Here is a 21,353-nt window from a genome sequence, read left to right on the forward strand (position 1 = left end):
CTTCCTTCCCCTGCTGTGCAGCCAGGCCCCCGGTCGGGCAGGGAGGGGCTGGGGACGGTGCTGGAGCTCTCCCCTCCCACAGCAGCCGCCCCGGGGGCTGCCCTGCTGGGCCCTCGTGCTGCTGCGCTAACCCGCATGGTCCGGAACTAACGCCCCCGGCGCTCCGGGGATCCTCCTGGACTGCAGGCATTGGCAAAGGGCAGAGGGCCTTCCACATCCCCTGGGAACGTTCCTTCTTTGCTCTGTGACACGAGCGCACTCTGAGTGGCATCCATCCAGCTTGAATTATTTCAGTTTTAGCTCTAAGGTGGCTTATACCATTATTAGCAATAGGAAATATCTTATTTTTAAGCTTATTGTAATTTTAAAGCTTTGTCTCATGATAGAGAAATCCACAGTTGTTTTAGTTATGCCATCCTTGATTCCACCAGAAGCTCGGGAATTCTCATTTCTCTCCTCAGTACTTGGGCTTTTTATCATCTCTATCTCCCATCCATGCCCTGACCTCTTCAACATCTTCCCCTTCCTGCTGCAAGTTCTGCAATTCTGTTTCACACCTTAACAGCTTAATCAATTCTCTGCTTTGCCATCATAGGCATCATTGAACTTTTTTTTTAGGATCGTTCCCCTGCTTGGGGAAATTTTTTTGAGTTACTGAAAGTTCCCATTACTCTGCATTAACTTCAAAGGGGCTTTTTGTTGGGTTCTTTTTTTCAACATTGGTCACAACGGTGCCAGTGCCACCTGTGTAATTTTAGTCTGATGTTGATAAGAAGGCACCTTTAAAGACTCCCACTGTAGATGCTGAGCAAACTGGCATTTCCATCTTAAGGAGTTGTCTTGCTGGGAAAAAGCGCTTTTTTTTTTTTGGCTTTTCTAAACCCCTTTTTCCCTCTGACCGTTTTGGTCAGTTACTGCAGTCACTGTAACCACTGGAGTTTCATTGTTTCTCCATCAATTTCTTTTACAGAAAGGGACTCCAGGTGCTCTCTTCCCCTCCCCACTAATTGAAGTAGCTGTCCCTGTAGCCTGCGGCTCTGTGCTGCTGCTCAGCATTGGGCTCATATTCCTGGTTCTCACGGCAAGGAAGAGGCGCCAGTCCGAGGGGACCTACAGCCCGAGCCAGCAGGAGGTGGCAGGAGCTCGGCTGGAGATGGACAGTGTCCTAAAGGTGCCGCCCGAGGAGCGCCTGATCTAGGCCCCGCCCGGGCCCTGGAGCTCTTGCCGCGGTGGCGGCGGCGGCTCCGCCGGGCCTGCCCGGGAGACGAGGACATCGCGCCCGGGCAGTTGTGCCGAGAGCTGCACACGCGGGGCTCCGGGGGAGCCTCTGCCCTCCCTCCCGCCCTGCCGCGGACTCGCCTCAGCCGCAGCCGCCGTGCCTCTGGCTCCGGGCCCCTGCCAGGCAGGAGAGGCACCTTAAACCAGCCTTCCGGGGCACGGTGACCCCAGGCCCTGGGCGGCTTCAGCCCCTCAGTCCCACTCAGGAGCCGCGGAAGGCCCTGGCTGGTTGGTATATTCTGCTCTGGGTTTGTCAACAGCTGAGAAACATTCAAACTCAGCTCAGGTGTGCGAGGCTTTCCGAGTCTTCAACAGCAACAGCAGCTGTGCCCTCCCTGTGGCAGCCCCGTGTTACAGGGAACCGACAGGAATGATCAAATCCTTGTGTCAGTCATGCTGAGGACGTGGTGCTGTTAGACATTCCCATGGGTACCGTGCCGGCAAGGGGCAGGCAGGACTCCAGGGGTGTGGGCCAGTGCCGGAGCTGCCGGATGCCGGACTTCGGTGTGCATGGAGGGGAGAAGGGCGCAGGAAAAGGCTCACCGGCCTGCTGTGCGTCCCCGGGGCGCTGGGGGACGGGGAACGGGGAGCTCCTGCCCTGCACGGCACAGCTGAGGGGGAGCCCTGGGGCGCAGGGGCGTGAGATGCAGCCGCGTCCCGCTGGGAGCTCGGAGTAACTCCCTGTTCTACCGCAGCAGCGAGTGTGGGCGCACCTCAGCCACTCCTCCGTGGTGGGAGGCCTCGGGGCCGCGGGGGCCGCCCTGCTCCTCGCAGCGGTCGTGGCCGCGGCGATCGCCATGAAGAGGAGGAGAGCGACTCAGGGGACGTACAGCCCGAGCCGGCAGGAGAAGGACGGGGCCCGCGTGGAAATGTGGAACGTGATCAAGATGCCCCCGACGGAGCGGCTGATCTGAGCCCGGAGCGGCCGCGGGAGCTGCCCCGGGGCCCCGGGCTGCGGGGCTCGGCTCGGCTCGGCTCGGCTCGGCCGGAGCCCGAGAGCCCGCCCGCGGCCCGGCCCCAGGCACCGCCCGCCGCCCCGGCCGCGGCTCCGCGCTCCGCGCCCTCCTGCCGCCTGCTCCGGCTGCGCTGGGGAGGAAAACCCACTGCCGAGGGCCGGGGGACCAGGGCAGAGCAGCGGCTGGGGCACGGGGCGACACGGCGCCCGACAGAAGATGGGGCCGTGACACAGGAAATCCGCCCCGAGGCAGGTCCGGTGAATGGGAATCAGAGCACCGTATCCAGAAATCATGAAAAACAAGGCTTTTTCAAAAGACGCGGGCCTGCGGCTCCTCTGCAAGGCTCAGGCAGGTGAGTGAGCGGTGGGAAATCCTTCCTAGGGCTGCTGCCGCCCTTCCAGCCGGCCAGAGCTGGCTTGGCACGCAGCGCCCCTGGGCCGTGCGGGGCTGCTGGAGCCTTCCCGGAGAGCAGCCCAAACCACGGGAACAGAGAAGTGCCTTTCTGACCCTGAGGTGCCAGTTAGAGTTTAACCTCGGTGAGAGGAGGACGGTCCCACGCTGTTTGATCCGGCTCTGCCACTCCCCGAGCAGGGGCTTGGGGCTGACCACGGAACTGACCCTTGTGAGAGCCAGGGGCTCAGCATCAGGTGGCGCTTGTGGGGTAGGGAGGGGAGAGAGAAAAAAGAAAGACAGAGTTCTTCAAGTGACCTCTCTGCGCTGAAAGTTTGGGCTTGTTGGTACAGAAGAGTGGAATTTAGTTAACCAGCCCTTTAACCCAAACCAGGGTGGGTGTAAGTGACACAGCAGCTGCTTTCCACTGCACTAAGAAGGGGTTGATTTTGTGGCTCCACTTGTGTGTTACTGTTTTAGCTGTTGAATGTACTGTTCCTTCTTTAGCCTAATGTGGAAGGAAATGCAGCACAGCAGGCCAGGTAAGGTCTAAAGTAATTAGTGTTTCAGGATAATCACTACAACTATCAATGAGGAGTATTTTAGAACAGTGTCTGCTTTTAAATCTCCAAAATACTATTAAAAATCAGGATGGGAACCTGCCCAATGTAGCTCATTGCCACAGGAAAATGCTGTTTATTCTGGTCTGCTTTTCGGATTTATTTTTTTCTATCCTAGCTATAAATATTTCTGTAATTCCAAGCAAAGGGAGGGGCATGGAACTACTGCTCACATGTGTCCATTTAAGACCAAGTGTGTCTGTGTAAGAACAGGTCTCTGCAACAGGCAGCTGCTGACAGAAGAATGGAAATTTCAGAGAACAGTAAGAAATAAAGGAGTGGGAGACAATATTTTGTCTTTAAGCTCACTTTCCCTGCAGTAGTGGAGAAGAGTGGAAGGTGTGAGGGCAGCTGGCTGTCTGGGAGGCAGCTGGAGCTGGCAGTGACAGGGATGTCCTGGCTGCAGGTGGGAGCCTGTGGCTGCTGTGCTCTGGTTAGCAGCAGTGACTGCTGGCACTGTTCCTGCACTGGTTTGCAGCTGCTCTTTGGGGAGGTCCAGCACACCCTGGGAGCAGAGCCGATGGCACTGCCTGCCCCCCTTGTGCCACCGGGGCTCTGGGAGCAGGTCAGTGGGGTTTTCCTGAGGCTCCGCGCACTGGAGGCTCCAGGGCAGCAGAGCTGTGCCAGCACAGCGGGGCTCAGGGGCTGCTGGGCCAGGCAGAAATTCCTCCTGGGCCAAAGGAAGGGCACTGGGGGCTCCTGGCAAAGCTGCCGTGGTGTCCTGCAGCCCAGAGGGTGCGATCACCTCCCGGGGGCTCCACCTCGGGGCAGCTCCTGCCTCTGCTTTTCTGCTCCACTCCACAATTGGTGTTTACACTGTATAGAAATGAGACAGCAGCAGGATCTAGAAGAGCCCCCGTTCCTCCAGCCCGCAGGGTGCTGAACACAGACCGTGTTCCCAGAGCTCCCTGAGCTCCTGCAGTTCCCTGGAAGGTCCAACCCCTGGAGCCCAGTTCCCTGGAAGGTACAACCCTGGAGCCCAGTTCCCTGGAAGGTCCAACCCTGGAGCCCAATTCCCTGGAAGGTCCAACCCTGGAGCCCAGTTCCCTGGAAGGTCCAACCCTGGAGCCCAGTTCCCTGGAAGGTCCAACCCTGGAGCCCAGTTCCCTGGAAGGTCCAACCCTGGAGCCCAGTTCCCTGGAAGGTCCAACCCTGGAGCCCAGTTCCCTGGAAGGTCCAACCCTGGAGCCCCCGGCAGGTCCGGCCGTGCAGCTCCTCAGGGCTGCATTCCAAGCACCCAAAGCCAGTATTAGCAAAGGTGTTAAAATACTCTTGTCAGTGTCTTGAGCATTTCTGCAAAATAATTTATGGAAGGTGGTTTGGTTTGTTTTTTTTTTTTCAGTAATGAACTTAACTTTCTTTTGATATTTAATTTTTGAATATATTTTTTCACAAAACTGGACTTGCTGTAGTTAATTATCATGATCCTGATTCCTTTTTTAATTGTAAATTTTGTAATTTGTAAATAATTAGAATGTCCTTCAAAAGAAATTTACAATAAAACTCGGTTAAAAACAGACCTGGTTGCTGACTTGCGGCTGTTTTTCCCCGAAGAACACCTTGCTGCCTGGATGGCTGATGGCGGCCTGTGCCCCCTCCCTGCGCAGCTGCAAACCTCGAGGGCTCTTCGGTTAAAGGCTTCGTTTTGTGATGATGTGTCCCAGGCCAGAGCCCCGAGCACAGGCCAGCAGCAGGACAGAGCTGCTGCACCACGGGAGGGAGCCGGGGAAACCTCTGCTCTCCCTTCAGCCTTTTACCGTTATCCCTGACTTCACGGGCAACGAAGAGACGGGAACGTGGGGCAGAGGGACTCCGTGCCCAGCGACTGCCCCGGCCCTGTGCAGGGAGCTGGAAGCCTCCCCCCGGAGTGAACAAGACTCAGACCTGACTTCACCTCCTGTGCAGCAGCAGAGGCGCCACGAACTTTGAAGGGGTTTTTCTTGTTTGTTTTAAAATAAACTCATTTCTCATGGCAGGAAGCAGCTGTAAATAAGCAAAGCGGTGCCAAACACAGGGCGAGTCCAGGAACGTGGACAAAGCCGAGTATAAAGTCACTGCTGAGGAAGACCAGGAACACTGCTATACTGGATTAATAAGAACATCCAAATTCCTTCTTAGCACTGAACCAGAGCTGGTCCACACAAGTGGACTGTTTACACCTGGCACCATCAGGAATGAATCATGTTAGGCATTCCTGAGTTTAAGTAAGACAAAAAAATCCCTAAATGCCCTAAGGATAGGTCAATTCCTGTTACAAGAAACCCCTAAAAAAGTCTCCTGCTCCAGAAGTAAGTCACAAACTCCTTGTCCTCCTGGATCTCAGAGGCGCTAAATAAAGCAGAGAGTGAACAAATAGATGTTAATACTCTTCAGTGCCCCAAAATTGACTTAGCAAATGATCCATAGTATGGGCAAAGTAACCAGAGAGGGAAATGAACTTCAGTGGGATAGAGTTTCCTGAGTGGTTTAAAGCATCCGTGATGGGCTGCTCAGTGTCTGACCACTGTGTGACATCACTGGGCTTAGACAGTTGTCCAGTGCCCATTCACATCCACCATAATCCAGAGAGTTTTATCATCCAGCTCATAGCAAAGGAGCTCTGAAATGCCAGACTGAATTATATAAAACGTTCTTACTCTGAACTGTATCAAATAAAATGGAACTGGTGTCTTATACTTTAAATATTTTACTATTCAATACTAAACCCATCTGTCTTTCAACACAAAAAGAAAATACAAATCCAAGTGAATGGCTTGTCAGAGGAACAGCACTGTACAGAAACAGAATATTCCTGGAATACTGTCGTCTTCCCAAAACCAGCAGCATTTCAGGTATTTTTCCTTTTGTACTGCCCAGACTCGAACACAGAGACAGCCATTCCCATTCCCCAGAGTAAGAAAACTTCCAAGATAACATGAATAAAATAGATACACTGGAAATCAGATAAAGCTTTACAACAATTTCCCCGTATGTCCAAGATGATTTCCTTTCTCAAAGGCTCAATGGTGATGGGATTCCCTCTGCCAGAGTGACAGGTTTTACACCAGAGTGTGCCCAGATACAAAACAAACCAAAAAAGCACCACTGAAGTGAAACAGAAATGATCAGAGACAGCAGCTTTCCCGGGGGATGCTGAGGCTGGTGTGAGAAGTCAGGAGAGCACAGAGGGGGCTCAGGACAGCCAGCTGAGCGTCCCCTGCGCTCCTGCCCCGCGGGCCAGGCGGGGCCAGCCCCGGGCTCCAGCGAGGCCACCGAGCCCAGGTCCCCCTCCTGGACACTCCTGCCCTCAGCACACCGGCCTTCACCTGCCCCCAGCGGCTGGGAACATCGATACCCCAAGGTTTTTCTCTTCTGTGTTTGTAATAATCAAGTAAGATAATGTTACATTCCATTCATATACTGCAATTTATAATATTGATAGATAATATTAAGATACACATATATAAGAACTAGGATACTCTTTATGGCCTCTATTTTCTGCTGTATTTAACAAAAACAAAGTCAAGAAAACAAAGAAAACAATTGCTGGTGTTTCCAGTTTCCCAACAGAGATGCAGGACCAATCCCTGAGCAGCTGCTCTGTGCTGTGGTTTCCAGGCCTGAGACAACTCTGCCCTGGCTGTTGGTGTTCGGGGCGGGGGGAGGCAGAAGTGCCACCGAAGTCCATCTGACAGCACAGCTCTGCGAGCGGCTGGGTTCAGCCAGCACGAGCGGGGACTGATGATCAGTCCAGGGCAGCCCACAAGTCAGGTTTGCTGCGCCTTGTGCGTGGAAACAAAACCTCGTATCTCTGCGTGCAATGCCGGAAAAACCGAGGCCCATTCCCAGAGGCAGGAATGAACCCCAGCAGAGCGGGCTGCGTCACACTCCAGGTGTGCCAAGGACTGAAAACACAGGGAGGGAGGAACCTGGGCATCAGCAGTGCCGCCCGAAAAGCTGCGTGTGGAAATCCCAGCCCAAGCCCGCCCGCCTCCCCTCAGGCTTTGGTCAGTGCAGGAATCCCGGGGTTTGGTGGCGGGGAGTGAGGGAGCAGTGGCGGGGACTGGGACAGCGGGGGCTCTGACCTGTGGGCAAAAAGCTCTCGTGCTCACTTGCAGCTCAGCGATGGTCCTGCAGCGGTCCTGGCTCAGCCTTCCTTAAAAGAAATGCTTGGTTTTATGCTGGCTCAAAAAAACCAAAAAATCCCTCTGTCACTTCCAAAAGGACACCAAGGCCATGGGGCACGTCACTCAAAGGTTTCCCATCGCTTTCTGAGCTGCTCCACCTTACCTGGTGTGGGTGACACATCCTGCTTGGTCTTTTTTAACAGATCTTCAAATGGATCTTTTGTCTCCTCAGGTTTTGAGGACAGTAACACTGACTCCAAGCCCTTGGCTGGCCTGGCAGGGACCAGAGGGGGCTCACTGGCCAGAAGAGCCAGGGCTTGTTTGGGATCTACCCTTGTGCTGGGCTGGCCCACCTGCAACGTTCGGGGTTTGGAGGGAGCACCCGGACACGGTGGCTGCAGGGAGCTGGTGGGAGAAGGGCTGTGGCTCTGCAGGAGCAAGGAGCCAGCTGCTGGCACAGCTGGAGCCTGGCTGAACAGGTTTGGCATGGACAGCGTGGCCATGTGACGCTGAGGTCTCTGCGCTGGGTAGAAGGCGGCAGCGGGGGCGATGAAGCTGGAGCTGTACGCGTGCCCCAAGGAGGGGGTGAAGGAGCCCCGCGGGGGTCTCACCAGGGACACGGGAAGGGCTCCCGGCAGCGTGTGGGTGAAGGGATTGGGGCAGGGCTGTAGAAAAGGAGCCGGAGCCGGGGCAGGGTAGCCCAGGGGCTGGGCAAAGGGCGCGGCCGGAGCAGGCACAAAGTCACCGGGCGGGGTGCTGAAGGCGGGCGCGGAGCCCGGCGGGGCCCGGCCCGGCCAGCCCGCGGTTCTCAGCGGGTCCAGCAGGCTCAGCAGGAGCTCGCTCTCCTTACCGGCCCCTTCCGTCGGCACCCGCACGGGCTGCAGCAGCTCAGCGCCGCCGGCAGCTCCGGCCGGCAGCTGGGAGGGGTGACAGCAGGAGCCGGCACTCTGCTGCTGCACCTCGGGCTCGAGGGACGCGCGGCCGGCCCCGAAGGGCTCCGGGATAAGATCGGACACCAAGGGGCTGCGCCCGTGAGGGGGGAGGATCTCCGCTGACCCCGCTGCAGCCTGGTGCTTGGAAGCCCTGGGTGCTGGTGGTGGCGGCGGCACGATGCCCAGCTCCGGAGTCTTTCTTCCCTGTGGCCTAGGAATGGTGATGTTCCCTTGAATGGCAGGGCTGGGTTCATCCTTTTCTGCAGGAGCCACACCACTGTCTCTGCTCTGGGGTCTCCTGGTGACGGGGGGCACGTTACCCAGGGCGGCCAAGGACCTTTCGGGTGAGCTTTGGGAATATTTGGTGGGAATTGCCATGTCGTCGTGGCCCATACTCCACAGCTTGTTGTAAGGGTGGGACAGCTTCATGCTCGGCACAATCCTGCTCCTCTCGGGCACGCCAAGATCCATTCTCTGCAAGAGAGCACAAGGAACGTGAGCTGCCAGTGGTGTTGTCACAGCACAGAGCAGAAAGCGAGCTCAGGCTGCTGTGAGGGGACAGGATCTGTCCCCAGGCTGCCAGCAGTGCAGAGGGACGACAGCGTGTGGCCAGCAAGGGCAGACAGGGACCAGCCAGGACTCTGCAGCTCCAGTTCCAGCTCTGCCTCCACAGGGCTGCTCAGCTGGGACATGTTGAGAATCTGCCACAGCCCGGTAAGGGGCACACACCTGTGTCCAAGGCACAAAAGCTGAGAAGCCTTAGCTCCAGCATGGAATAAGCTGACAAATGAAATATCCGAATGTAACACTAAAATCAGTATTATTGTAAGGTAGAAATGGCATTTGCTTCTTTAATGTCAGATGAAGATCTTGGAGTCGGCTTTAGTTTAACACTTTCCGAGCTATGTTCCTTCACAAACAATCCCGTTTCTTCAGAGGGGATTGTTCAAATGATGCTTAGACCACAATAGCCAGATTAAAAGAAAAAAAACCTTTGGAGGGGACCTGAAAATTACCAACTACTCATTCTCACTGCCGACCATCAGCTTCAAAGATAGCGGTGTGTGACAGCCATTGGACAAACAGGTTCCGAGGAACAGGGCAAGTACCCTCTCCTTCAGAAGCAAAGGCTTCAGAGGAAACAGTTGCTTATAACTGAGCCCCATGTAAGCCACTCCTTCATTCAGAAAATAATTAAGGAACACATAAACAAACCCCTGGAACACAGCTGCTGCTGCTGATTATTATTAGGATCCATCCCATAGTATGAAGAAGCTCCTCAGAATGAGCTCCGTGCCCCGCCCAGGGCACAGGAAGCCCCTGACCTGGTACTCAAAGGAGCAGCGCTGCTCCGCCTCCTCCTTGGGTGTCCGCAGGTCCTCCAGGCTCTTGGCCTGGCTCAGGGGCTGGGGCTGGCCTTCCACTTGCAGGCTGGGGAAGATGTCCTCCAGGAGGTTGACTTCTGAGGCCTTGCTGGAGAGCAGAGGGCTGGGGGGCAGCGGCTCCCTCGCCCTCTCCGGGCTGCCCGCGTCCTCTCCATCGGCACTGTCCGACTCCTTCAGGGCCCGGTAGGGCTGAGGCCTGGCACACAACCAAACAGCGCACTGTCAACGACCACGTGTCCCACGCTTTGCCTGGAACACAACTTCCTGAGGAGCTGGGTGAGTTACAAAGAGCTGCCCAGCGGCAAGCACAGCTCAGAGAGCCCCCCGTGCAGAGCGGGCCGTGAGCGGTGCCCGAGGGCGGGGGACATGCAGGGGGGACCGCGCACCCCGGGGCGCTCACAAGGGTGAGAGCTGGGAAGTGCTCAGAGGAAAGCTGCGGTCATGCAGGCCCAGCCAGGCTGAGGAGGGACTCTTGGAGCAGGGGTAGTGGGATCCCTCTGCACCCCGTGTTTGCAGGCTCTGACATCCTTGGGCTCCGAGCTAACTCAGCACACAACACAGCTCAGTGTTTTCCTGCAATAATTGGGAACCCTGTGCAGGTTCCAATGATTTCATTGGTGTCATCTTATCAAGAAACACCATCATCCATTATGGAGACACCTCCTTTACATTACCAGCCAAGGCTGAGTTAGCAGGATGCTTCTCTTGCACATACCTCAGCAAAAAACTGAACCAGCACATTTGCATTTTGGTGTGTGTACAGAGAACAGCAGCACGATGTGCATCCAATTAATAACAACGAGCGCCACACATGGCAGTGGGGATTGGCACGTGATGGCAGCCAGTTGTACTGTGGCATTTAAACAAGCTTTCAATTAAAAGAAAGTATTTGTGAGACCTGCAAAAACACATCCTATGGAAGAACCCTCCTCCCCTTTCCATATTTTGTCACCTCTATCATGCAAATAGGGAGAGCCCAGCTTGCTTCCCTCCCCAGCACACACGGAGCGGGCACCGAGCCCACAGCAGGACAGGGACACTGCAGGTGCAGGGCACAGGTGACAGCACACGGCCTCAGGGCAGGGAGCTCACCAACCTCCTGTCCTCAGATCGCTCTGGGCCACGCTGCAAGCCCCCAGGGGATATTCTGCAAACAAAACTGCTCTCCTCCACCCCAAACATGAGTGAGGGAACATTTTCTGGCCCCTTCCTACTGATCCTCCCCATCCCACCTGCCTGCAGTCCCATCTCCTCCCTGCCAGCCCCCGAACCTGTGTCTGCAGCACGCAATGGCTTTCAGCATCTGCAGACCTCTCTGTGCCCCTGGCAGCCTCCTTCTCCAGCCTGGTCTGACCCAGCTGTGGCTGCCAGGCTCCAGCTGCTCAGCTCTGACGGGGCATCACCCATCTCCCAGCTCCTGAACTGCCTGCACGGGGCATCGTGGACGTCTGAAGCAGCAGCTCACAGGACCCTGGCCCCTCTTCCTACAGGCTCTGGTCAAACCAGTGACCGCATTTGTTAAAAGAATGAGCGCAACTCCATGCCATTTATCTCCCTTTCGCGCTCCAGAATTCCTCAAGCAGGCGAGGTTAGGAAATAACAAATCCTCTGCTGCCATTCAGTGAGGGCTCAGCTCCGAGCTGCCTGCCGGGATTGGGATATTCAAATAGGCAGCAAGAGGGATTTAGTGCAGGGCTCCCCTCACCTCACACGGGCACCCCGGGCAGGACAGAACCATCCAGCCACAGCATCAGTGAGCGCTTCTGGCCCAGCTGCTCAGCACCGTCGTACAAGACTGAGTCACGGAGGTTTGGGAATGTACAAGTTACAAATTCAAAAGCTGGATACAAAGGGACCAAACAAACTTCCTGCTCCCTACGCAATTGTCAGATTGTCCTCAATACCCTCAGAGGACAGCTGCAGGGATGTGATACCTGACAGAGCAGAGAGGCTGGGATCAAACAGGTGACACAGGAAGAGGCTGAGAACTGCACTGGAATGAGGCTCGCAGGACAACCCAAAAGCACAGTAGCACCACACGAGAATGAACGTGAAAGGTTTGGACAGGAGCACAAGCAGCATGTTGGAACAAAGGACAAATGGAAGGGTGACATCCCACAGAGCTCGAGTCGATGGAAGCCCGTGAGCTCTGTGTTACTGCAGTGCTTCATGCAGGAGGATGCTTTTTCATGCTGCTCAACATCCAGACAAACAAGCAGGAGAAATGTTAGAAATGTTGGACATTCATCAAGCACTGTACAGAGACCCCAGGAGCATTTCCAAAATCCCAGGACGGGAGCAGGTGGCCTGAGAAATGCAAACCCCACTGTTCAAAGCTGGCATGAACACAGCAAAAGAGTAAAGCATAGACCATTCGAAAGGAGCAGAGAAGAAAAAGTTTTCAGAGAAGCCAGAGACAGGATCCTCTTCCTGCTGAAATTCATCATCAGAGGAGTCCTCAGAGAGGAAGACTGTATAGTGTCGCATGGGCTTTACGAGGCTGGGGAACAGGAAGAGAAAAGGAAGTTATCAAGTGGCCACAGTGACAGCTCCTGAGGAGAGAAACCAGGGGCTCCAGAGACCCAGCTCACCCTGAGCCCAGCTGACGGCACCGCAGAGCTCGGCAGGGAAGGCTGAGCGGCGCTGCCAGGCACAGAACACCGCGCCTCAGCCAAGGGCAGGCCACCCTGGGGTGCCCAAGGGGAGGGACCACAGCCACACCGCGGTGCAGGGGACAAGCCACAAACCCCCTTTCCCCACCACGTTCCCTCCAGAGCTGGGCACCCCTCTGTTCTTCAGACAGCTCTGCTCCTCAGGTCCCTGAGCTCACAAACATGAGATCTCCCTCCCTGCTTTACAGACATTTCGTCTGATGCACGAGAGGAGCCGACTGCAGGGCACCAGATCCTACGGGTATCTATTTTTCACATTTGAAACTGCTTCACTCTAAATAAAACCTAAGCTGTCCAAGGATTGGTATGAAATGCAGTTTGTCAAGCAAGGTGTGTATGTTCCTTTCCTCAGCGGTTAACCTGAGAATCAGTTCTTAGAGATTAGGTCAGGAAAAGAGAAGCTGGACGCTGCACCCCACAGCCCAAGAGGGCCCGAGCTGCCACTGCCCGTGAATATTTACTCACAGTCAGGTCAGAGCTAATTAACAACAAGCCTCTAGCAGGTGGCTGTGGCTGCAGCCGATGCTGGTAAATCCCAGTCTGCATTATTCCAGCTAAAGCCAGGGCATTGCTTGCTCTCCCCTCTCCTTCTGTACCAGGCATCCAGGGGGAGGACGTGGGGCCACTGCAGCCCCGGGGCTGCCAGCACTGCCCGTGCCCGGTAAAGGCGTGTGAGCCCTGGCACTGCCCGTGGCCCGGTACAGGCCGTGTCAGCCCCGGCACTGCCCGTGCCCTGGTCCTGCCCGTGCCCGGTACAGGCCGTGTCAGCCCCGGCACTGCCCGTGCCCTGGTCCTGCCCGTGCCCGGTACAGGCCGTGTCAGCCCCGGCACTGCCCGTGCCCTGGTCCTGCCCGTGCCCGGTACAGGCCGTGTCAGCCCCGGCACTGCCCGTGCCCTGGTCCTGCCCGTGCCCGGTACAGGCCGTGTCAGCCCCGGCACTGCCCGTGCCCTGGTCCTGCCCGTGCCCGGTACAGGCCGTGTCAGCCCCGGCACTGCCCGTGCCCGGTACAGGCCGTGTCAGCCCCGGTGCCGCGCGGACGGGACGCGCTCCACGGCACCGGCAGCAGCGCGGAGTGGTGGCTCCATTTTAATGAGGAAGATCTGCATCTCGGAAGCTTTTTTCATGTGTCAGGATGCATGGACAAATCAGCAGCACATCAACGCTGGCCAAAAATGAAGTGCTGACAAATGTAGATATTTCAAATTTAATTGACACCTAAATGTACTTGAGATAGAAAAGAAACATACAGAAAACAGGAGTGCGGGATATAGCAATTAGTTAGGAGAATTCTGTAATAATTTTAAAGGATGTTCTGGTTAGTAGAAAATTAAATTTGTATATTTTATTATGGTATTCCTTCTCCCTGGATATTGACATTACGGTACAAAGAGGTGAATAGACTTGTCATTATTCTCCTCAAAAGGGCTCCGCAGATTTGAGGAAGAATTCTTTTTTGTTGACATAGTTTTTTAAAGAACAGCTACACGAGAGCTCTAGGGAATTGAAGAATTTGTCTCTCTTAGCCAGTAAAACGCAGAGAGCGAGGGATTTGGATGCACGGGCTTTTTCTTGCCGCAATGAGACAGGAGGCTCGGGAGTGAGGGGATTACCTGGCAACTCTTCCATGTGAACACAGCACAGAGCGACGCTGGAATTCCTTCCTGCGGCCCCGGCACACTCCGTGTCAGAGCTGCCGGCTCGGCCAGGCCACAGGAGCCCTGCAGCAGCCGCAGGGCTGCGGGCTGGGGCCCTGAGAGCCCTTCCAGCCGGGATTCCCCTGCCCATCCCACAGCCGGGCGGCGGCAGCACTGCGGAGCTCCTGTGCCGAGCCCTCCGCGGCTGCTGCAGGGCACAGCGACCTGTCCCAGCACGGCAACACGCCGCCCTAACCACAGACACCGGCCAGGAGCTCTCTGCACTCACTGCTCCGGATGCCCCGCGCTTCGACTGATCAGAAAACGAGCGCGGGCATCCCCAGAACAAGGTCTTTCTTTTACACACATTAAAGAATTAACTCGTGTAACTAAAGACATACGTTTCCTAACTTTCAAGGCTACCAGGTAAAACAAGGGAAAATATATTTTATGGTGTTTTCGCTGATTCTAGTGTTATCCAAGAGAGAGAAAACAGTGTGAGGTTTTAAAAAAAGACAACATCTCTCTTGTTGCCATTTCAGAACACTTATACAAAGATTACTTCTTACTGGGACATTAAAAAGAAAGGGAAACATCATGAAAATTCTGTACTTTGTGAAAGCAGCTGAGCTGTAAAGACTCAGCAAAACTAGCAGCAATAAAATAATTAAAATAGAATACATTTCCAGCATTGGTACAGTGTTTACCATTCGTGTTTATGTTTATCTGTGTGTGGTCTGACAGCGGCAGGAATTGAAGACACACGTTGGCAGTGAGCAGCACTGCGATGTCAGCAGCTTTTGAGCCCAAACATACAGAATCCTCCATAGGAACACACATAAATGTTAAATTGGTTCAATTATCCCTCACCTAAATGCACCGAGCCATCAGATTAAATATTAAGGAAATGCTTTTAGTTTAGAAGTCCCCACAAGCTCTGTGCAGGGCCAGCACGGCCCTTTGCAGGAGCTGCATCTGTTCCACAAGAGGGCAACCAAATTCCACTGAAAAATGGACAAACACTCCTGCCCAAGAGAGGAATCACCGCTCAGTTTAGGCCAAAGCTGGAGTACGGCCCTACCCTGGCACGGCTGGAGAGAGCTATCCATGCACTGCTGCCCCTGCAGTGTGTTTGGGCTGTGCTGGCAAGTTCACAACATCCACAGTTCAATACACCCATAGTTCACAACGTCCACAGTTCAATATATCCGTGGTTCAGTACACCCAGAGCTCAGAACACCCATCCCCTGGACAGGGTCACCCCCGAGGGCCCATTGCTAACTCCACTCTGGCACTGTCAGGAATCTGCAGCACGCACCCCTTGTCACCTTTGCAAAAATCCCTGGACAAGTGACATGAGTGGAAGCGCCTGAAAAAGGCTCCCTGAGGTAACAGAACATGCCCGGACTGCTGTGCACAGGAGAGACACTGGGAACCAACACCTTTTGTCCAGGAGCAGTGGCTGTGGCAGCACAGGTGATTTGGAACATTCCCCCTTCACTGCCACAGCTAAAGGGGGATAAATCTGCTGGTACTGTGCAAAGCGAGGCCCTACAAGCCCTCACCACAGAGCTCACGCAGACATCACAGTCCTGTTAACGCACTCTAGGGTTACACATAGCCTCTTCTGCCATCGCTGTCAAATACACAGTTCTGCACCCTCCAGCTACAGCCTGGCAAGAGCACTGCACCTGCAGGGCTGGAACTGACAATTTCCTTGAAAGAAAAGTGCAAAACAACACAACAAAGAAATTAACAAACCTCCAAAACCTGAAAACTTCCACTGAAGAGGCTGATCAGAGTGTAACTTGGCAAACCATAATTTTTCCATAAGCAAACGTTGGTTACTTGCTTTTTCACACTTCCTCTACAATGTTCCAAAAAAAGTTTTCTAAAAAATCAATTTTTTTTTCCCAGTTAAAACCTAACTTTGATCTGTAGTATTTTTTTCAGGTCTCCTTTGGTGAGTGGCAGTTCTGAACACGCCGTCTGAAGCAAGCAGAGAGAAGCAGAGCAGCACAGTACTTACTGTTCTGGGCTGGGAACTGAGGTCCTCCGGCCCTCCACACCAATGTTGCTCTTGGGCCTCTTAACCACATGAGGTCTTGGGGGCCGAACCTGTGACATGCACAGAGACATCTCATCACACACTGCCCTGATCCAGCAGCACACGCAGACAACAACGGAGAACCGCCAGATCCTACAGGGACCTTCGCTGGGCCTGCTTTGTCGTCTGTGCCACAGGGTTACGCGTGAACGTGGACACAGCAGTGAACCTGATGGACATACACCACACGGCCCCACGACTTGCCCATGGAACAGATGTGTTTGTCACTAACTGCAGTTTGCTCTGTCCTGTTTGGTACGGGCTGAATCTCAGAGAAAGGATTCCCTAAGAGTGAGCAGTCAGTGCAGAGAGAAGAGCTGGGGCCGTCGGTGTGCCCTGGACGTTGCGCTGGGAGTGGGGCTCAGCTCTGACAGCACCACCCTTCTGGCTGCTTGCTCCCAGGAGCCCAACCTCTCAGCTGAGGACTTCTGTTCAAGGAAAATGTGTACTTAGACTAACTGTTTTAACGTGAAAACCCCGCTCATTCTCCATTAAAAAGGTGCTTCCCTCCAGCAGCCGAACACAAACCCTCGCCAGCCATATTGTCATCATCACTCCTGGTATTAACTTAGACTTCTGTTGTCGGCAGTGAAACCCAAAGCTTTTCTGTGGAAGGTGACGTGGCTGCCAATCCAGTCTCACGTGCATGTCCATCACCGTCTAATGTATGGAATTTCAGCCTGGTTTCTGGCCAGGATCTCCACAAGCAAACGAGCCTCATTTCAAGGAAAGGAATAAGCACTCGTGCTCCAAGTTTGTGTATGTGCCAGCCTACACTGCTGAGGAATCCTGTGCTGGACTCATCCCTGCGAGTCAAATGAGGGAATTTGCAGCATCAGGGCGGACTGTACACACCAGCTTCCCGTGTTTTGTTAAACACATGAAAAAGAGTCGGATCTGTTGGCTCAGCTCAGTGCTAATCTCAACAGAAATGCCCAAACACCCACATAAAGCTGGGAATACAACTCAGTTCCTGACCTCCCAGAGCTTGTGCCCCCTTAAGAGGCACAAGAGAAAGGAGCTGTTCATGGCCTACAGCCTGAGTGCTCTGGAGTGACTAAAAGGTTTTAAAAATATATAATTTGCTGGAGGAGGTGGGCTTGCCAGGTTTGTTTGGGTTTTGTTTATTTTAAATTTTTCTTCCCAGGTCCACAAACCTTAAATCTTCCTGCCAAGAGAAAGCCACCAAATTGTGCGAATTGTGCGTAGTGCTTCTGCCCTACACACCAGTATGCAGAAAATAGCAGCAGCATTATGACATTGAATTTTCATTTCAAAGGAAATGGTGCACAGCAGATATGAGGGAGAAATCCAGAGTTGTATTGCCACTATTTCTTAGGAAAAAGGGCTTATGAAAAGGTCAGATGTTAAGGTCTTGGAGATCAGTCCCCACACAAGGCTGCTCCTCTCTACAATAAAGACAGCTTAAGAATGTGAATTTATGGCAGGAATGGAAGGATTAAGTTTGTGGCAACTTCAACTGAACTTGCAACGTGGTGAAACATGGGGAAAAGAACAACAGAGCTAATTAGAGGAGCTGAGCTGTCAGAGCGCAGCAGAATGGCTCGGTGCCAACAAACAAAAGGAATGGGCTGGCAATCAGCAGGATCGATGAAGAATACTGCTTCATTAGGGCTGATAAAACAGGGAGAGACTGCAGAGAGGAGTGGGGGAGAGGGGGGCGACAGGCAGGAGGAACCGGGAGAGGAGAGCGCCAAGGAGAGAGGGAAAGAGAGGAAGAAAGCAAGCTGCTTAATTAAATGGGAGCTGGGAGCTGATGTGTAAAGCTGGCCTGTCAGCGTGCTGGGAACACTTTCACCTTTGGGCTGGGTGTGCTGCCGAGGAGGGAGACGTGAGAGTTTGGGGTGGCTGCAGGGCCCCCAGCCCAGGGAGCTGCAAGGTGACAAAGCTGAGCGGGATTTAGAGCATTGCTCCCGGGGAACTGAGGGAAAAGCCAGGAATCAAGTCAATTCCTTGCTGGGTTTTGAGTCTCACACAGCCACGGAGGCAAGGTTAAATGCTTATCAAATGCAAAAGTATCAAAAAAATCCAATTACGTGAGCATAGAGCCAAAAGAAAAAAAGGTAAACTTCCAGGACAGAAGGGTTGAATGTGCTTATTACTGTCCCCATCAACTTAATCCATAATTATTAGATTTTAACTTCTTCTAATTGAATAGTTTCCAAACAACCATTATTAATCCAAACAGACCTCCATTAATTAGAAGCAACAACCCTTTCTCCTTCTTAATACCACCACCACTTCTTTCCAAAGCAGCAGAATGCATAGAACATCTCTGTTCTGCTTCCTTAACCTCTCCTTGGTCTGTGTTTTTGGCTTTATTGAGCTGTTACTCCTATTGCAAGCACTAGTGCCCGTGTATTCCTCCTTGCAGCACAAAGGATTTCTCAGGAATTCTGGTATTATGTGGCCCTGGCTGGAGGAGCAGAGGGGCCTGGTCCCCCCCTGCAGTGCTTGTGTACAAGGCCAGGACAAATCACTTGCTGATACCCACCTCTGTAGGAGCTGCCAAGGCTGAGAGGGGAAAAGCAGCCTGCAAAAAGTATTATTTACACATACAGAAATGTGTTGCAACTACTTAAAGCCAAATAACAGTTCTGAACAACAACAAATTTATGTATATTTGATACCAGCATATTTTTGGGATTGATTATAATAATTTACATTTATCTTGAATTTCCCCTTGATGAATGAAGCCTTTCTGTTCCACTTACTGACACAGCCAGAGGAATGCAACAGGAGCTTTCATTATTGCATTTCCAACCTTTTATCAATCACATTGGGAGCGAAGACAGTTGAACCAACCATGTTACAGTCAGGACTATTAATACCCTACAGCTGGGAGATTAAACAGTCTTAACAAGACTTCCACATAATAAATGACTCCCTTTGAACAATACAGTTCAGCAACTTTGGTATAGAGGAATCCCAACATGCCCCCTCACACCTGCCAGACGTGGAACACGAGGGCATGGGAGCACCACAGGAACCCCACAGCACATGGAAAGTCTGATCCTAGTGAAACACAACTGGGAGGGTCTCCCATGCCCACTGTATTTAGGAGAACACACATAATCACAGTCAATGCCACTTTTTAAACACAGAAAACAGAAATCTTCAGGGGGAAAAACCGTAAAAATGACTCTGTTAAGCTGAACACCCAGAGTTAAAAAGAGGGAGAAGAAACACATGCCACTGGAATGTCACACAGGAACATGCACCAGAGATCAAAAGTTAAAACACACACCCAGTCGCACTTGTTAACCAGTTACCTGCTCATCCAAAACACATTTTAACAAGTTTTAGCAAGATCAGATTTGAAAACTTGCATCTCTCTCTTTCTTATGCATGTATGTGTAAGGATAAGGAAGCAAGAAGTTAGATGGTTTGGGGGGGAAATATAAAGTCCTGAATACACATAAATATCTTCCAGTGCCGTGCCAAAAACCAACACCTTTCCTAAACTGACACTTCTTGCCTGTGCCTTTAAAAAAACCCAACAACTGGTGCAGACCCAGCAGGGTGCCCAGCTTTAATGCCACCCTGCACAGCCCATAGGTAAAAACTGTCCTACAGGGAGTGTTTTTGGGGAAAAACTGCTGAGATAAGGGATCCCTACCTAACATGCACAGGCACTGCACTGCCAATAATTTCTGCACAGTTCTTCCATGGAAGAGTTCCCTCCTCTGGCCAACCTGCTGTGCCTTCTTTTACACCATGGAATCACCCAGTGGATGTCATCCCTGACATGGTACCAATGTTCTGTCACCAAAGACTGATCCTGCTTTCCTCAAGTCTATTCACACATGGAGAAGAATAGGCATCCCAAATTAGATAAAAGCATAACTTGCAGAGAATAAATATTTTGTCCTCAAGACTTCTGCTTCCTTTCAGATTTGAGTTCAGTGCAAGTCTTCAAAAGCTCACTGGCTAAAAACTTCTGCCAGCCAGTCTAGCAGGGTTTTGTGTGTAAGAAATCACTGCAAAAGTCAAACCAGACGTGGCCAGAGCAGCCCCAGTTACCTGCAGAGCCGCCCGAGAGCTGCAGGGCTCGCCAGAGAAAAGCAGAACAACCGCGGGTCCCAGGGCTGTGCCGCAGCAGAGAGAAGGCAGTTTAGGAGCATAATTCACACACGGCGTCTGTGCAGAGTTTGCCAGTCCAAACTACCAGGGTTTAGTAGTGCTACAAAGAGCGGAACTCAGGCAGTGTTAGGCTGCGGCAGTGAGACAATCCCCAGCTACTCACGGGCCTGGAGGAGCGCTGGATCTTTGGGGGCGGCGGCCGCGGCGGGCGGAGTCTGTGCTGCTGCAGCAAAGTGGAGACTAAATTAAAGTCACCTGCATGGAAACACCTCTGAGGTCCGGCAAAAGCAGCATGAGCATGTGACAGCACGTCATTTACCTTCATACTCACCTCAGCAAAGGCCGTTTTTCTCACTTGGTTTTTCCAGAGCAGGGACAAAGCCCATGAGCCACGAGGTGCCCCGGCAGCACAGGTACCCATGGGCTGACCTCAGCTCCTGTCACACCAACGGCAGCAGGGACAGCACTCCACACCGCGCAGCCAAAACCCACGGACACCACAGAGATGTTCCGGCTGCACTCCTGCACCTCAGAGCCCACGTGCTCTAGGCTACGTTTACGCAAACGGAAACCAGGACACTCAAAAACGCTTTCACTAAGATCTCCAGTGATTTTAGTGCTTGTGAAAACTTATGGAGAAGGCTTCAACTAGGCATGTAAGAGCATGGAAAAAAACCCAATCCAGTTAAACTTTTCATGCACTTCAAAGTGAGCTACTGTTCAGAACCTGTCCTGGATTTCACTCCTAAGTGACCAGCAATTACAAGTCAGACCTGAAAGCATCACGATGGCCTAGAACTCAAAACTCCTTGTTCAAGTACCATTTTAATTCCGTGTAAGTGAAAATGAACATACTACAAATATTCTATATATTTATATTACAATAACCTACTCCTTTGCAGGAGCCAATACTTTCATACCCTTATCCTGACACTAGATTATTTTTTCCAGCTGAGATTTAAATATCACATATGATTAAGCTTTCATCCCTGATCAAAAAATAGTTCCATGTGCTTTCACAATAAAGACACATACAAACGCTGCTTTGGGGAAAGATTAAAGGTGTAGGAAGTTTTTTGTCTCTTGGACTTCTAACCAGGCATTGTGTTGACTCTCAGGACTGTGACCTCGGTGCTTGTAAGAACACAGGCAAAGCCAACACTCCCAT

At 52.8% G+C, this 21,353-nt stretch overlaps 2 protein-coding genes across 11 annotated transcripts in view; one reads left to right on the top strand and one right to left on the bottom strand.

Annotated features, from left to right (window-relative positions):
- Positions 1-5,920, top strand: part of CRB2 (crumbs cell polarity complex component 2) — a 55,996-nt gene extending 50,076 nt beyond the window's left edge. For 2 of the 3 annotated variants that reach the window (XM_066201351.1, XM_066201352.1), the window contains one exon: positions 971-4,763. In XM_066201351.1, the coding sequence (XP_066057448.1) occupies positions 971-1,198 (228 nt within the window). In that variant the 3' untranslated portion in view covers positions 1,199-4,763. Of the gene's footprint in view, positions 1-970; positions 4,764-4,798 lie in introns of those variants that run through there. The other variant, XR_010723531.1, reaches the window with a different exon arrangement.
- Positions 5,915-21,353, bottom strand: part of DENND1A (DENN domain containing 1A) — a 149,031-nt gene continuing 133,592 nt past the window's right edge. The window contains exons 20-24 of one of the 8 annotated variants that reach the window (XM_066201353.1): positions 20,349-20,408; positions 16,004-16,092; positions 12,039-12,167; positions 9,608-9,863; positions 5,915-8,756 (exon numbers count right to left, since the gene is read on the bottom strand). In XM_066201353.1, coding sequence (XP_066057450.1) covers positions 7,470-8,756; positions 9,608-9,863; positions 12,039-12,167; positions 16,004-16,092; positions 20,349-20,408 — 1,821 coding nt within the window. In that variant the 3' untranslated portion in view covers positions 5,915-7,469. Of the gene's footprint in view, positions 8,757-9,607; positions 9,864-12,038; positions 12,168-16,003; positions 16,093-20,125; positions 20,191-20,348; positions 20,409-21,353 lie in introns of those variants that run through there. The other 7 variants (XM_066201354.1, XM_066201357.1, XM_066201355.1 and 4 more) reach the window with 7 other exon arrangements.

The sequence above is a fragment of the Chamaea fasciata genome, unplaced genomic scaffold, assembly GCF_029207755.1.
Source record: "Chamaea fasciata isolate MVZ Bird 193981 ecotype frontalis unplaced genomic scaffold, bChaFas1.0.hap1 SCAF_20, whole genome shotgun sequence".
NCBI classification, from domain to species: domain Eukaryota; kingdom Metazoa; phylum Chordata; class Aves; order Passeriformes; family Sylviidae; genus Chamaea; species Chamaea fasciata.